Raw genomic sequence first — 13,802 nt, forward strand, 5'->3', positions numbered from 1 at the left:
ATCTTCAAAATAATACGAGGTGAAGAATGATATTTCTTCGTTTATATATTGCTCTGCAATGCTTCCTTCAACAAACGCCTTTTGTTTCGCTTTTTGTTTCAAGTGGTACATAAACCGCTCAAACGGGTACATCCATCTACAACAATTACACAATAAATCTACGTTTCCATTCAAATACATAATTAAAATCATATAGATAATAATATTAATGTATATACGTACCTAAACTGAACCGGACCGCCGAGTTCCGCTTCTCGTGGCAGATGAACTGGCAGATGTTCCATCACATCAAAAAAAGATGGTGGGAATATCTTCTCTAAATTGCACAAAATTAGAACAATATTTTGCTTCATCAACTGGACGTCTTCATTTTTCAATGTCCGACTACAGATTTCCCGGAAAAAGTTACTAATTCCTACGGTTCAAAAACATGAGGTTATAAATACAATATCAACATATAACTAAATCACACGTGTAAAGATCTTAAGTAATATTAAAATCGTTACTACGAAACAAAACATATACCTGATATAGCTTGGTTGACATGTTCTGGAAGTATCTCTGCAAATGCAATAGGTAACAATCGTTGCATGAAGACGTGACAATCATGACTCTTCATACCTGTTAATTTTTTTCCTCCGAGGTCAACACATCGCGAAATGACCCGTGAAAGGTTGATCCAAACGAGGTGTGGGTATTGGGGGCTGCTGAGAAGTAGGGGTAGAAGGGCTAGAAACACCGGATCCTCGTCCAATATGGCAATTCCCAAAATATACTCTTCTTATGCCAGTTGTGATAATCACCATATCCTTCAATCGGTAAATGACCGTTACCACCAACCACTGATGTAGTAGATAATCCATGTGACCGAACACATTCTTCGATTCGTTCAAGTAAAATTTCATCCCCGGTATGTTCAAGTGGCGCAGAATCAACAACAACTATATTTCTTCGAAAATTCTTCTTGTTGCGTCGTAACACGTGATTTCTTGGTAGAAAACGCCGATGGCTATCAAACCAACTCATTTTTCGTCCGTGCTGCAACCAAAATGCATCAGTTTCATCCATGCAATATGGACACGCTAGACGACCATGTGTTGTCCAACCTGACAACATAGAGTAAGCTGGAAAATCACTAATCGTCCATAAAAGAACTGCTCGAAGCAAAAAATTCTGCCTCACCGACACATCGTATGCAGTGACACCTACACTCCACAACTCATTCAACTCTTCTATCAACGGTTGAAGAAACACGTCTAAACTTCTTCTAGGATGTGTAGGTCCTGGAACCAGTACTGAGAGGAACAAAAACTCTCTACTCATGCACATTCCGGGTGGTAGATTGTACGGTGTTAGAATCACCGGCCATACAGAGTAGTTCCGACCCGACATTCCAAATGGATTAAACCCATCTGTGCATAATGCTAGATAAACATTTCTAGCCTCTTGAGCAAAATCAGGAAATACCTGTTGGAAATGTTTCCATGCTAACCCGTCTGATGGATGATGCATTTCCCCATCTGGAGTACAATGTTCATCGTGCCACCTCATATGTGATGCGGTTTTCTCAGACTGATATAATCTCTTCAATCGATCTGTAATAGGCATATAAAACATTCTTTTCAATGGAATCAACTTGCCTTTTTTGGATGCTTTTCGTCGTGGCCGATACCGATCCTTCCCACAGAACCGACATTGCATCAATCCTTCGTCATCCTTCCAAAAAATCATGCAGTTGTTTTCGCAAACATCAATCTTTTTATACGGTAGCCCCAACTTCCGCATCAGACTCTTCGTCTCATAATACGATTCTGTTGCAGTATTACCTTCTGGTAGATATTGTTTGAACATCTGACTAAATCCGTCCATACATTTCTCCGGAATATTGTAATCAGTCTTCATGTTCATCAATTGTGACGACAACGACAATCTCGATAGACCTTCAATGCATCCTTCATATATTGGAGTGCTCGATGTATTAAGGATCTCGTAGAACCTTTTAGCCTCGGAATTTGGCTCTTCTTCCTCCCCGTAAGACGGTTGACCGACATTTGGAAACGCATCAAACACCATTTCTGAATACGGATTTCTTTCTCCTTGTTGAAATTCGTTTCGCTGCTCATCGATAATGACTTGATTAACTGCACCATATGAAGACGTCGTGTCCACTGTTTCTCCGTGAGCTAGCCAAACAAAATAATTGGACATGAACCCTCTTCGATATAGATGATTCCACACTTGTTGAATATACTGCCATTTCGTATTTTCACACTTCACACACGGACATGGAAGTTTCGACCCTTCGATATATGACGGTTGAGATGTAACAAACGTCATAAACGCTTGCAATCCTTCTTCAAAATCTTTGCATATTTGATTTGTGTATGGATCTATTCTTTCATACATCCATCTCCTTGCATTGAAAGACATTTTTTTTGGGTTTTTTTTCGTTTGGGGAGGGTTATTTTTCGGTGGGGAGGGTTATTTTTCGGTTGCTTGATGGTGGTGATATGCGCGGGGTTATATTCTTGATAATTGCGACGGATATGCGACGGACGTGCGACGGATTTGTTGCGACGGATACCGACGGACTACCGAACTCACGACGGAATGCGACCGTTTGCGACGGACATTCTGGCAAAAAAAAAACGTTTCCCACCTAACTATACCTAACTATACGACGGATACGGTGCGTCGTATTTCCGTCGCTAAAAAACGACGGAAAGTTACGGAGGGTAGTCCGTCGCATAATTCCGTCGGAAGTCCCTCGTTTTCGGTCGCAATACGTTTGCGACGGAGTACTCCGTCACATTCCGTCGTCTTAGGTTGCGACGGAAACCTACGGAATACGTCAGAGTGTTCACCGTCTGTATTCCGTCGTTAGCCGTCGTTAATTTTATTGCGACGGACATATCCGTCGCAATGTCCGTCGTAGTTTAGCGCTTTTTTTGTAGTGTGTTATTGAGGAATATTTTTATATTTTGTTATGAAATGGGAGAAAATTAGGTCTATAGAAAAAAAATATATGAAGTCTAAAACAATATTTAAAGATTTACAATGAGCCATTATATCATTATCTCTCCTTCTATCACAATTTGATTTGCTCCTTTCAATGAAACGCCAGTCATATAAATATAATCATCATGATAAATTATAAATTCAACTAGTTAAAAAAAATGTGTAAATCAATTCTAACATCGGGTAAGTATATATTGTCAAATTAATAGTAAAATCAAACAACTGATTGCCTTGTTTATCCCATATATATATATACACATACACACACATGGATATTATATTTATAATTATATATATATATATAAAGTCCATGCACATGATAACGTGGTATCTTTTAATTGGTAATTGAAGGAGTTCCGTGGTTGTCAATCTTCGTTTGCCATTTAATATTGTTTTTAACCATATATTTAGAGATTAAGATATAATACATGTCAAAGAAAAAAGACAGCTTTTTATAGGAAATATCAACATTATAGTTAGGAACGTATAAAATGAGAGTGTACTAACCGTGACAATGTCTAGCCAAATTCAAACGAAACTTAATCTAAGAGTTTATTTGATATATATATTTTTAAAATTTATATTAATACGATTGAATTAAATGCAGATGAAGTAAACATATTTAATAAAAAAACATTAATAAAATTAAATCCAAATCATATTCCAATGAATCTAAAATTTAATAAAATAAATCTGAAATCAACCTAAGAACTAATTATATTATATATAGGGGTGGGTGGGTGTTTCGCTTCGGTTTCTCGGAATCGAACCGTACCAAACCAAAAAATATGGTATCTTTTTTAATTCGAACTGTTCAAAATTCTCGAATGGTATTATTTTTAGAAAAATAGATTTTTTAAAACCGAACCGAATCGAATTTTTAAAAAATCCGATTTTTTTATAGAGTTATAATTTTTTTAATAAAAACCGAAACCGAATCAAACTGACATCGAAACCAAACCAAATAAAATATAATATAATAACTGATTGATACGTAAAATTAAGAGAATCTAATCGAACCGTTCCTTCCTGATCTGAATCTAAGTCAAATAACGAAACGCCGACCGACCCCTAATTATACAATACAATTCTAAATGTTTGGGATATATATATAATGGTCTATAGAGGTGGGAGTGGGGGTATGATTGTTCCGTACATGTGGGATCCAATCAGAAATCACTTCATTGCAGGCTGTGCATACAGTGTGGATTTGTCGTACTACTTATTCACTACCATCATCCTCCACCACTCTTTTTATACATCTCTCTCTCTCTCTCTCTCTCTCTCTCTCTCTCTCTCTCTCTCTCTCTCTCTCTCTGATATATGTGAAGAGGAATCTTTCCTTTAACACACCCTCGTGACCAATGGGCCACCGTCTCCCTCCTTTCATAGGGTTTTTTTTTTTTTATTGATTACTATATTCAACTTCTTGACCTAAAACATTTATAATGCATAATTGTTTTTATGCGATGTGGGTCGATAAGGTTTATGATTTAGGTTTGATTTGGATTTGCTAAAGTTTAATTATTTGAATTTTGAAAAGCTGGATCACATCAAAACCTAATTAGTTTCGTTTATATCCTTCCTATTTATTATAAATGGAGGATTATGAAAATCAAGTAATTAGTTATATAAATAATATTTATAGTCGAATAATGAGATCACTGTAAGAAACGTAAACTATCCTGAAATTCGTGAGATTAAAAACGTAATAAAGTGTATTAAAAATATATATATGATCTTTCCTTTCATTTATTTCTTGGGCCGTTTGTTGGTTTTGGTTTGGCCCATTACTGTGTTATGCCCACTATGTTAATATTACTCTAAATATTATATTTAGGATTTTGGGTTTATAGATTCAATTTTTTTTTTTAAATATCGATTATTTCTTCTATTGTATCAATATATAAAAAAATATTTTTATAGTAGAGTTATATGATCATTATTATTGGATGAAAAGTTAGTTAAAACTAGTTGCAGGTATAAAGATAATGCTCTAAAAATTTATATATAGGGGTTTTAATCTAGAGATGTATTCCAATAAATGTCAATATATCTCTATCCTATCAATATAAAGAAAATAATACTATAGTATGTTTATATTATCACTTTTACTCGAGACAAATAGTAAAAAGTTGAGAAAAGGATGGATAGATAATATTACGTATCCTCCGCCAAAGCGTTACCCGTGGGCACTTCTACTTATGAGGGAGCGTTTCTGTATTCGGTTCGGGTTAAGTTTGAGAATGATTTGATTCGATTTTTTTGGTTTTATAGAATTATGTATCAATCGTTTATTATTTTATATTAATTTCTGTTTGATTCCGATTCCGATTTAGATTCCGGTTTTTATTAAGAGAATTTTAGATTTTTATTCTTTTGGTTTTTGGATAATTCGGTTTTCTAGACAATAGATTTGGAGAATGACAATTTTTTCTTACAGATTTTTTTATTATTATTATTATAGAGGCATTTGATTAAGTTATTCATAAATCCAACCGAAACAAATCGAATACGAGTTCGACTGGTTGTACCGCAGCGGTTACGATTGCGAGTGGTGGCGTTTTCAGAACGTCTGATAGCGATTATGAACGATTAGTATCGACTGGTTGATAAATTGTAGTTGGTAGCGATTGGGGTAGATGCTGTTGGAAGTGAATGGTTCATTGCGGTTGCGGTTGCGTTTGATATAAATTATCAAAATAAAATATATTATTTTAAAATAATTTTTTTATAATAGTTTTAATTAAATATTTATTATCATTTGATAAAATTTATTTACTAATAAATTTAAAATAAAAATATTATCAATTTAATTTATTTTTAAGTAAAAAAATAATTTTATTATAAAAATTATTAAAAATAATCATTATTAAACTTTAAAATTATAATATTGTATTTTTTATTAAAATATAGTACTAGAAAATAATATCAAATCATAAAAATAAATAAAATCATCACCAATATATATATATATATATTAGTATTTTATATAATTTTTAATAAAGATATTTTAGTTTCTTTTTCAAAACGCCGGAAACCGCTATCAAAACGCAAGTTGGAAGGTGCGGTTAGAAAACACAAGTTTGATTGCGGGTGCGGGTGATTGCGGTTCAACCAATCAGTTTTCAATCGTCCGCAATCGTCAAAAATCGTAACTGTCCTGTTTGCGGGTGACAGCGGCGCAACCAATCGTCCCCTAACACGTTATCGCATTCGAACGAAACTGATATAAAAATCAAATGGTGATGATATTTTTATAATCGAAAAATCAAATAAGAAGAAAACTGAAACTAGATATAAAAATAAAAAAACTATATATTTCTTTAAAAATTATTTTTCATCATTATAAACAAAAACGGAACCGGAACATCCACTCCTTTCATCTGAACCAATTTTTTTGTTGAATTTTTGCATTTCTCAAGAAATTTCCTAAACTTTTTCACTCTTTCACGCAAATTTCCCTCTCAAAGCTTTTTAAAGTTTCACCTTTGGAGCTTATTTTTAATTGTATTTAATGTTACTGAATGAATTATTTTTAAGGTTGTAATGGAAGATAAAGCTAAAGCATTTGTGTTAAATACTAGCATAAGAGAATCGAGTTCATTAGTTTGTTTCAAATTTAAATTAATCTGGATTTCAAAAATAAAAATATAATAAAATCAAATTAAATTGAAGTTGAATGGAGTTATTTTTTAGAAAACAGTTTGGATAGAACAAATTAATAATAAAATTTTCGGATTGATTAGTTTACTTTCGTTTCTAATTTTAGTTTATTTTCTTAAAATACTTTTCACTATTCCTTCAAAAAAAATAAAAGACTAAAGGGAAAATCGAAAGGAAGCGAGGAGGAAGAAGAGAAATGGAAGATAACCCTAATCGAGCAGAAGCAGAGCGTCTCCTAGGAATCGCGGAAAAGCTCCTCGAATCACACGATCTAAACGGCTCGAAAGAGTTCGCGATCTTAGCCCAGGAGTTGGAGCCATTGCTCGACGGCTCCGACCAGATCCTGGCGGTGGTTGATGTCCTCCTCGCGGCGGAGAATCGAGTCGGAAACCACCCCGATTGGTACGGCATCCTCCAGATCGATCCCCAGCGATCCTCTTCCGACATCGATCTGATCAAGAAGCAGTACCGGAGGCTCGCGCTCCTCCTCCATCCCGACAAGAACCGGCTCCCGTACGCCGACCAGGCCTTCAGGTTTGTCGCCGATGCGTGGCATGTGCTGTCGAATGCGCCGAAGAAGTCCCAGTTCGATTCCGAGCTGAATCTGTTCTTCACCAAGGTGGACTTAAATCACCGGGAGACGGAGAAATCGCCGCCGTGGCGGAAATCCGGCGGAGTGAACGAGAGGATGGCGACGTTTTGGACGACGTGCCCGTACTGTTACGGTCTCTACGAGTACCCTGGGGTTTACGAGGAGTGCTGTGTCCGGTGCCAAAACTGCAGGAGGGCGTTCCACGCGGCGAAAATCGCTCAATTGCCGCCATTGGTGCCCGGAAGAGACGAGTATTACTGCTGTTGGGGTTTTTTCCCGATGGGATTCATGAGCGCGAAGGAAGCTTCAGGAGCTTCAATGGCGGATACATCGAAATTCCCAAATTGGATGCCGCCGGTTTTCCCCACAGTCCACCACCCCGCCGCCGTGAATGGCTTCGCAGCAGCAGCCGCGCCTGGTGGACCCAGTGACGTCGCAAAGAGAGGCAATGAAGCAGTGAATGTCCCTGCAGCTGCTGCAGACGGGGTGCCGAAGAAGCGGGGACGGCCGCGGAAGAATCCGCTTCCGTGATCTTTCGCCGGAGAGAATTCAGGTAAATTCTAGAGAGACACCATAAACAGTGTATGTTGTAGCCCTGTCTATTGTCTAAGCTCTGTTTGGTAGAATTAGAAGCTTAATTTATGATTTTGAGCTTCCCTTTTTTTGGTTCTTGGGTTCCCTCCATCTTCTGCCTTGTCCCCTTAAACCACAGGCCTAATTTCTGTAACATTTTGACCATTTGCCGTGACCCTTTTGGAAGCTGTCTTGTTTTGAAATCGTTTCACAAAGTAGCCGACTTTGTGGTAACGGAATCTTTGGATAGAACAGAACATAGACCTTGTGTCCATTTCTTTGTCTGTTGTTCTTTCTATAGTGCTTTGGGCTTTTAGAAGATGGCTGGCTCTCGTCCAATCTGAAATGTTGTTATTGCGATAGTTCTTGCTGTTTTTTTTCCCCCTGTTGATTCTTTGTTTAGTAGAAGAACCAAGCGTACTCGCCTTGATTTAGTTTAAACTTGATGCTAATGAAACTTTTGTTAGAAGAACCAAACCTATTAGCTTTGTTAAAGAATAAATTTATTTATTTTGTTTTGATAATCCACAAAGTGTTTTGAATGATATTAAATTATAAACTAATACCTTTAAATCTTTATATTTTCAAACTAATTTTCGGTAAAGGACCAATTTAGCATAATTTGAACTCATTACCCAAATATGTTGAACCATTTATTGTAAGCGGAACTCTTTTGCCATCGGCAAGAGAGGTGTCAATCGAGTTGGTTCGGTCCGATCCGGGCTGAATCCGCATTCGATTCGAGAGTTTCGAATTTAGGTTCAGACTGATCCGATTTTTTTTTTTTTTGTGCCTATATAATGAAGTGCAAAATCCGACTCTATAAATTTCAAGCTCGGATCGCTCAATTCTTTTGTAATTTTAATTTTTTCAATTAATTTCTTAAAAAAATATCCAACTTTCGGACAAATCCGAATCGAACCCGTAACCCGAATTGAACCTTTACCAGAGTCTTGTCATTTTTCGAATGTATTCATGTTGGACTTGGGATCTAGAGCCTAGATTGACACCTCGGCAAGATCCAATAACGTAAGTATTTTTTTTTTTAATAATAAAATTGGGCTTTAATAAAATGGCACTCATTAGCCCGTTGGAGCTATTAAGAACTCCCCGACTCAGGACATTCTGATTCTACCAGAGGCTTTTTCACGGCGTCGAATGGGATGAAACGTTGCCTACTACAGCACTGACGAGATCGCCGGCTCCGAGGAGAGAGAGAGAGACCTAAACTTCGTCGAATTCAGCCGGTGAGATCGATCTTTCTCAGGCGAAGAAACAACGAAAACGATGATATCTCAGGTCTTCGTCTTGTCTCAGCGAGGCGACAGCATCGTCTTCCGCGGCTGTATGTTACGGTCTCATCTTCACTATACCACTTCAGATAATTCTACGCTGCTTTTTTACCAAATTCTGTCCGATGCGATATCTGGTGTTTTTAGCTGGTTTACTGTGAAAATGCTTTCCGAGCTAATCAATCTGTGCGATCTTTCAGTTGTTTCACTGAGATGTGGTTCCTATTGTGACATGTACCGAAGTTCTGAAATCCTATGTATTTAATGAGCCGATTGCGGTTGCTCCTGCTGCTATCTTTACGGTAGTTAATACTGTCGTCAACGATTTGCAGCTTTCTATATCTTCAGACCAATTCCTTGAGGGCCAAAGGGGTGCCTGGAACAGCTGTTACTAAATCTGCTGTAGCCAATGAGCTTGGGGGTCGGAGAAGGGAGAAGATTTCTGTTGACATCATTAGAGAAAATCTTTTCAAGTTTAGTGGTAACAACTCCGTCTCGATAGCTTTGACATGGACAGAACTTTGGCCCTGGCGAGACTAAAACAATTAGTCGTGCCTGGAAATTGGAATCCGTCTACCTCTTGGACCAACTTGTTATTATCACTATGTTTCTGTTTTCAGGTCCCGCCAGACGGTGAATTCCCAGTTATGACGCAGGAGTTCAAGCCTCCGTTCCATGTGAATACCTTGATTGAAAAAGCGGGGCGCCTTAAGGTGAAACTCCATCCTTTCACGTTGTATTCTGAATCATATAGAAAGCCTACTTAACGTTTCGTTGTTCTATGTTCGCGAGGTCTTTACCTCGGTTCGAAAGAAAGATAAGGAGAGAGAGAGAGACTCGTTTCCATTGTGTTTCGACCTAATTCCTTTTCGTATATTAACTGCAGGCAATATAACAGAAGGAAGCCGGGCCTGTCGGCATGACATTCACGATGCCGATGTACAATGTATCCCGTCCTCAGGTGAGAAAAACTCGTACTCTAACTCTTGAGTTTGAACTTATTATGCAAACAAAAACTGGCTGAATCCCATTTGTCATGCGTGCAAGACGTTTCAAAAGCAAGCGCTGTTAAATTGTTAATAATGGTTGCCCGAGGCGTCTCTCTCGGTTGCAGGTGAAGTACTTGCAGATAGCGAAGAAATCGAGCACTGACAACCCGTATGGATGGGTGAGAGACGTGACTCAGGCCAATTCCTACGTCGGCTCGGATACCACTGAGGCTCTCTCCTCAAATCTGTTAGGGTAAATCCTTCTCCATCACTTGTAAACGCCACAACACTTTCACCTTCTTTCCTTGTGCTCAGTTATTACATATCATCACTTGTAAACGCCATAACACAAAAACACGTTTTGGTTTACAAGTACTTGGGCAAGGAAAAGCCAAAACATGAAGAGAAAGAGAGATGAGCACAGTAAACGCGGATGATTGAGGGGAAATGGAGAAGAATCAATCTTATGGAGATCTTGTCATCATTCAAACAACACACTAACTTAAGACCATTTGCAAACAAAAAAAAAAACATCTCTACTAAGTTTTCGTTAGATTTTTTTTTTATTTCAATTGATATTTGCACATAAAAAATTATTATTTTATAAGAATATTCTAGATAAATAAATACATTATATATATATATATCATGGAAAATGTTAACACTGAAAGGCCAAAAATTGGTGTTAATTAGAAACTTCCTCCAGAAATTGGCCCAATGATCGATCGGACACCTGATTAATAGTTTGGTGATTTTGTGTGATCTTTAAAACCCTAAAACTTGAAAACCCTCCATTGGTGATTCCAAGTCAAAAGCTTCAATTTCAGTTCTAATCTCTCCAAATCATCCGGCCGCCATTACACGTGTATGTATGTTCTTTTAAATAAAATAAAAATATAGTGTTTTCTGCGTGTTTTTTTTTTTTTTGTAATAAGTTTAAAGTAGGAGAATTTTTTTGAGTAAGCGAAATAGTTAGAAGATTTTGTCTGTTTTTGTTGATGAAACAAAATGTAATAACCTTTTTCTCTTCTCATCACGTCAAAATTAACTAGTATCGTCATTTTGGTTATTAACCGAATAATTGAATTGTCTCGAATAAGATATAACCGGACTAATCCAGTTTCTATGATCCTATGATATTCCTATCTCCATCTAGTGGGGTCCTTCCCATACCTGAATCAAATACGATATAAAAATTGAATAGTTGTTATTTCTCTAAATCCGAAAAAACTAAAACCGAACCGAATAAAAATAACCGAAAAACTCGATAATTTTTATAAAAAATGAGTTTTTTTAGAATAAAAACAGAATTTAAATCGAACTGAACTAAAATCAATATAAAAATATAAAAAATTATAATTTTTTTATAACCGAAATACTGAAATCAAATATAATCGAACTGCACCCGAACCAAAAATCGAAATAACCTCCGCTAAATCAAACCCATAATTTGTTCACTGTCCCTCCGATGCTTTTTCGTATATTATTTAATTTTCTTTTGACCTTGTATACTTTGATTGAAGTCGTCTCCTTTTTCTAATCTAGAGCTCTTTCCCCTTTCGTTCTTGTCCAAGTGGGTTATCCCATAGAAAATGTCTTGTTCCGTGGTCTCATCGTCCCTCTCACTCGCCCCATTCGACTCGGGTGCGACTCGCCAGACTCGCTCCGGCAAACTCGGCTCATCACTCTCATGGGTGTCCTCATTTCCTTCTCTTGGACTCTCTGTCGACACCGCCTGGAGAATCTCATCCCCCATCGTCAACAAGGTAAAACTCTCTTCTTCGCTCTGTTTTCGGGGCACGAAAAATTTAGGGTTAGTCTGAGTTTGTTCCTGTAGTTGGTGCCATTTTCGTGCCTTTTCATCTTCAATCGATTCGCCACGATCCTCAGGTCGTTGTTTGGGGTTTTGGGTATGATTGAATTCGACAGAAAGTTTCGTGATTTTGTGGGTTTGGAAGACTTGAAATGGAATCAGGGTTCTAGGTGGAGTTCTGATTATGGAATTTGAAGGGCCCAAGTGAAAAAGATTTTTACTTTTACCATCGGTGATTGAACTCTGAAAACATTGCCGTTGAAAATTTGATCTGGGCATTTGGTTTCTCATAGGTAAATCATTCGTGAGACTGTATTATCTTATGTATTGGTTTGCTTAGGTAAATCACTCATGACTTAAATCATACAATCTGGGTCAAGAAAGTTTTAGATTTCTGTGAAAGTTTATACCTTTCTGTTCATAGCATGATCATCTCAACAAGCCTTGGCCTTGCTTGGCTACTGAGGAAGAAAAATGAAATTTTATCGACCGAGAAGTTGATTTGGTTATCGAATTCGATTATACGAATCATCTTGCCCTTTGTATGATTTCGTTGTCTTGGTTATACAAATTTGAATTTGGTGAAAAGTTCAGTTTTCATGACAAAGAAAGCTGCTTGAGCTATTGTCATTCCGTTTTGATCACATTAAATAATCGGCTAGGTAAATTTGGGGGATATTGACTCTAGCGAAAAACCCGATATTCATGAACAATGTATATGTTCCCTCTACCAGTATATGTGTTTTCATTTCTTCGAGCTCGTTTTCTTGATCAGTTTAGGGTTTAGGGATTGGTTTTTCAGTACCACATAACAAATGACAATGATATATGATGAAACATGCGGCCCTCTTGCCCATCCTCGGCTTAGTTTTACAATCTTGAATTCAGCGAAACCCGATGAACATAGATGCAAGAAACCCCCCTCCATCGGTGTTTTTTTTAAAAGAAACCCATCTCGTGTTTCGGGTAAATTCTTGAGCTTTTCTGTGTAGAAATCATTCATCCAAGCTGCGTGGACTCGAAGATCACGGGGTGAAGCAGCAAAAAGGCCGAACAGGAAGTCATGGAAGCAGAGGACAGACATGTACATGAGGCCGTTCTTGCTCAACGTCTTCTTCTCCAAGAAGTTCATACACGCGAAAGTGATGCACAGACCGACAAGCAAAGTCATTTCGGTTGCCACCACGAATGCCAAGGATCTCAGGACGAGTCTCCGTTCCCTCACCGACCATAACGCGTGCAGGATCATCGGTACACTCATAGCTGAGCGTTCAAAGGAAGCGGATGTTTATGCTTTGTCTTATGAGCCGAGAAAAGGCGAAAGAATCGAGGGTAAGCTCGGGATCGTTATCGATACGATCAAGGAAAACGGTATTCTATTTGTGTCGTGAATCTTGTTTTAACTTCTTGTATCTTTGTACTTTGGGAAGTTTCATGTAGAGATTTTGATCTAAATGCTTCATGATACTTTCAATTATCAGAAGGGCTAAAGAAAACTTGGGAATTCAATTTCCAATCAGTATTGGTTTCACTTGTCCATATCGGTTTGGTTCCGTTATATTCGGATTTGTTCATGTTTATACTGAATTCGGTTTCAATTAATGTTGATTTTTATTAATAAAAATCTTTATTTTTTAAATAAATATTCCATGTTTTCAATTATTTTTCTATTCATTTTAGCTCGAATTTGATTTTTTCAATTTAAAAATAAATAAAATATACTTAATTTATAACAAGTAAATAATTATATAAATTCTAAGTATTAGAATATAATAAATTTGAATAAATATTATGTATTTATTGTAAGTTTTAGAATTGTATAATTTATATATGTTTTTTATTTAAATTTTATTAATTTT

The 13,802-nt window shown here is 36.9% G+C and overlaps 2 protein-coding genes and 1 long non-coding RNA gene across 4 annotated transcripts; 2 read left to right on the top strand and 1 right to left on the bottom strand.

The window, feature by feature from the left end:
- Position 1: 1 nt before the first annotated feature.
- LOC104799800 lies at positions 2 to 581 on the bottom strand. Its single transcript, XR_769616.1, has 3 exons — positions 526 to 581; positions 223 to 415; positions 2 to 136 (listed from the first exon to the last, which is right to left on the bottom strand). It is a non-coding gene; the product is annotated as an uncharacterized LOC104799800 (long non-coding RNA).
- A 6,212-nt stretch (positions 582 to 6,793) lies between these two features.
- On the top strand, positions 6,794 to 10,702 carry LOC104799801. 2 transcript variants are annotated; one of them, XM_010522451.1, is made up of 6 exons: positions 6,794 to 7,829; positions 8,988 to 9,194; positions 9,474 to 9,622; positions 9,762 to 9,854; positions 10,028 to 10,383; positions 10,504 to 10,702. In XM_010522451.1, the coding sequence occupies exon 1, from the start codon at positions 6,881 to 6,883 to the stop codon at positions 7,805 to 7,807; it is 927 nt and encodes a 308-aa protein (XP_010520753.1). In that variant the 5' UTR covers positions 6,794 to 6,880; the 3' UTR covers positions 7,808 to 7,829; positions 8,988 to 9,194; positions 9,474 to 9,622; positions 9,762 to 9,854; positions 10,028 to 10,383; positions 10,504 to 10,702. The 2 variants fall into 2 exon arrangements, with proteins under 2 accessions (XP_010520753.1, XP_010520754.1); XM_010522452.1 differs by lacking the exon at positions 8,988 to 9,194.
- Positions 10,703 to 11,652: 950 nt separating this feature from the next.
- Positions 11,653 to 13,474, top strand: LOC104799802 (50S ribosomal protein L18). Its single transcript, XM_010522453.1, has 2 exons — positions 11,653 to 11,896; positions 12,936 to 13,474. The coding sequence occupies exons 1-2, from the start codon at positions 11,723 to 11,725 to the stop codon at positions 13,332 to 13,334; spliced, it is 573 nt and encodes a 190-aa protein (XP_010520755.1). The 5' UTR covers positions 11,653 to 11,722; the 3' UTR covers positions 13,335 to 13,474.
- The last annotated feature ends 328 nt before the right edge of the window (positions 13,475 to 13,802 follow it).

The sequence above is a fragment of the Tarenaya hassleriana genome, unplaced genomic scaffold, assembly GCF_000463585.1.
Source record: "Tarenaya hassleriana unplaced genomic scaffold, ASM46358v1 Cleome61, whole genome shotgun sequence".
Classification (NCBI taxonomy): domain Eukaryota; kingdom Viridiplantae; phylum Streptophyta; class Magnoliopsida; order Brassicales; family Cleomaceae; genus Tarenaya; species Tarenaya hassleriana.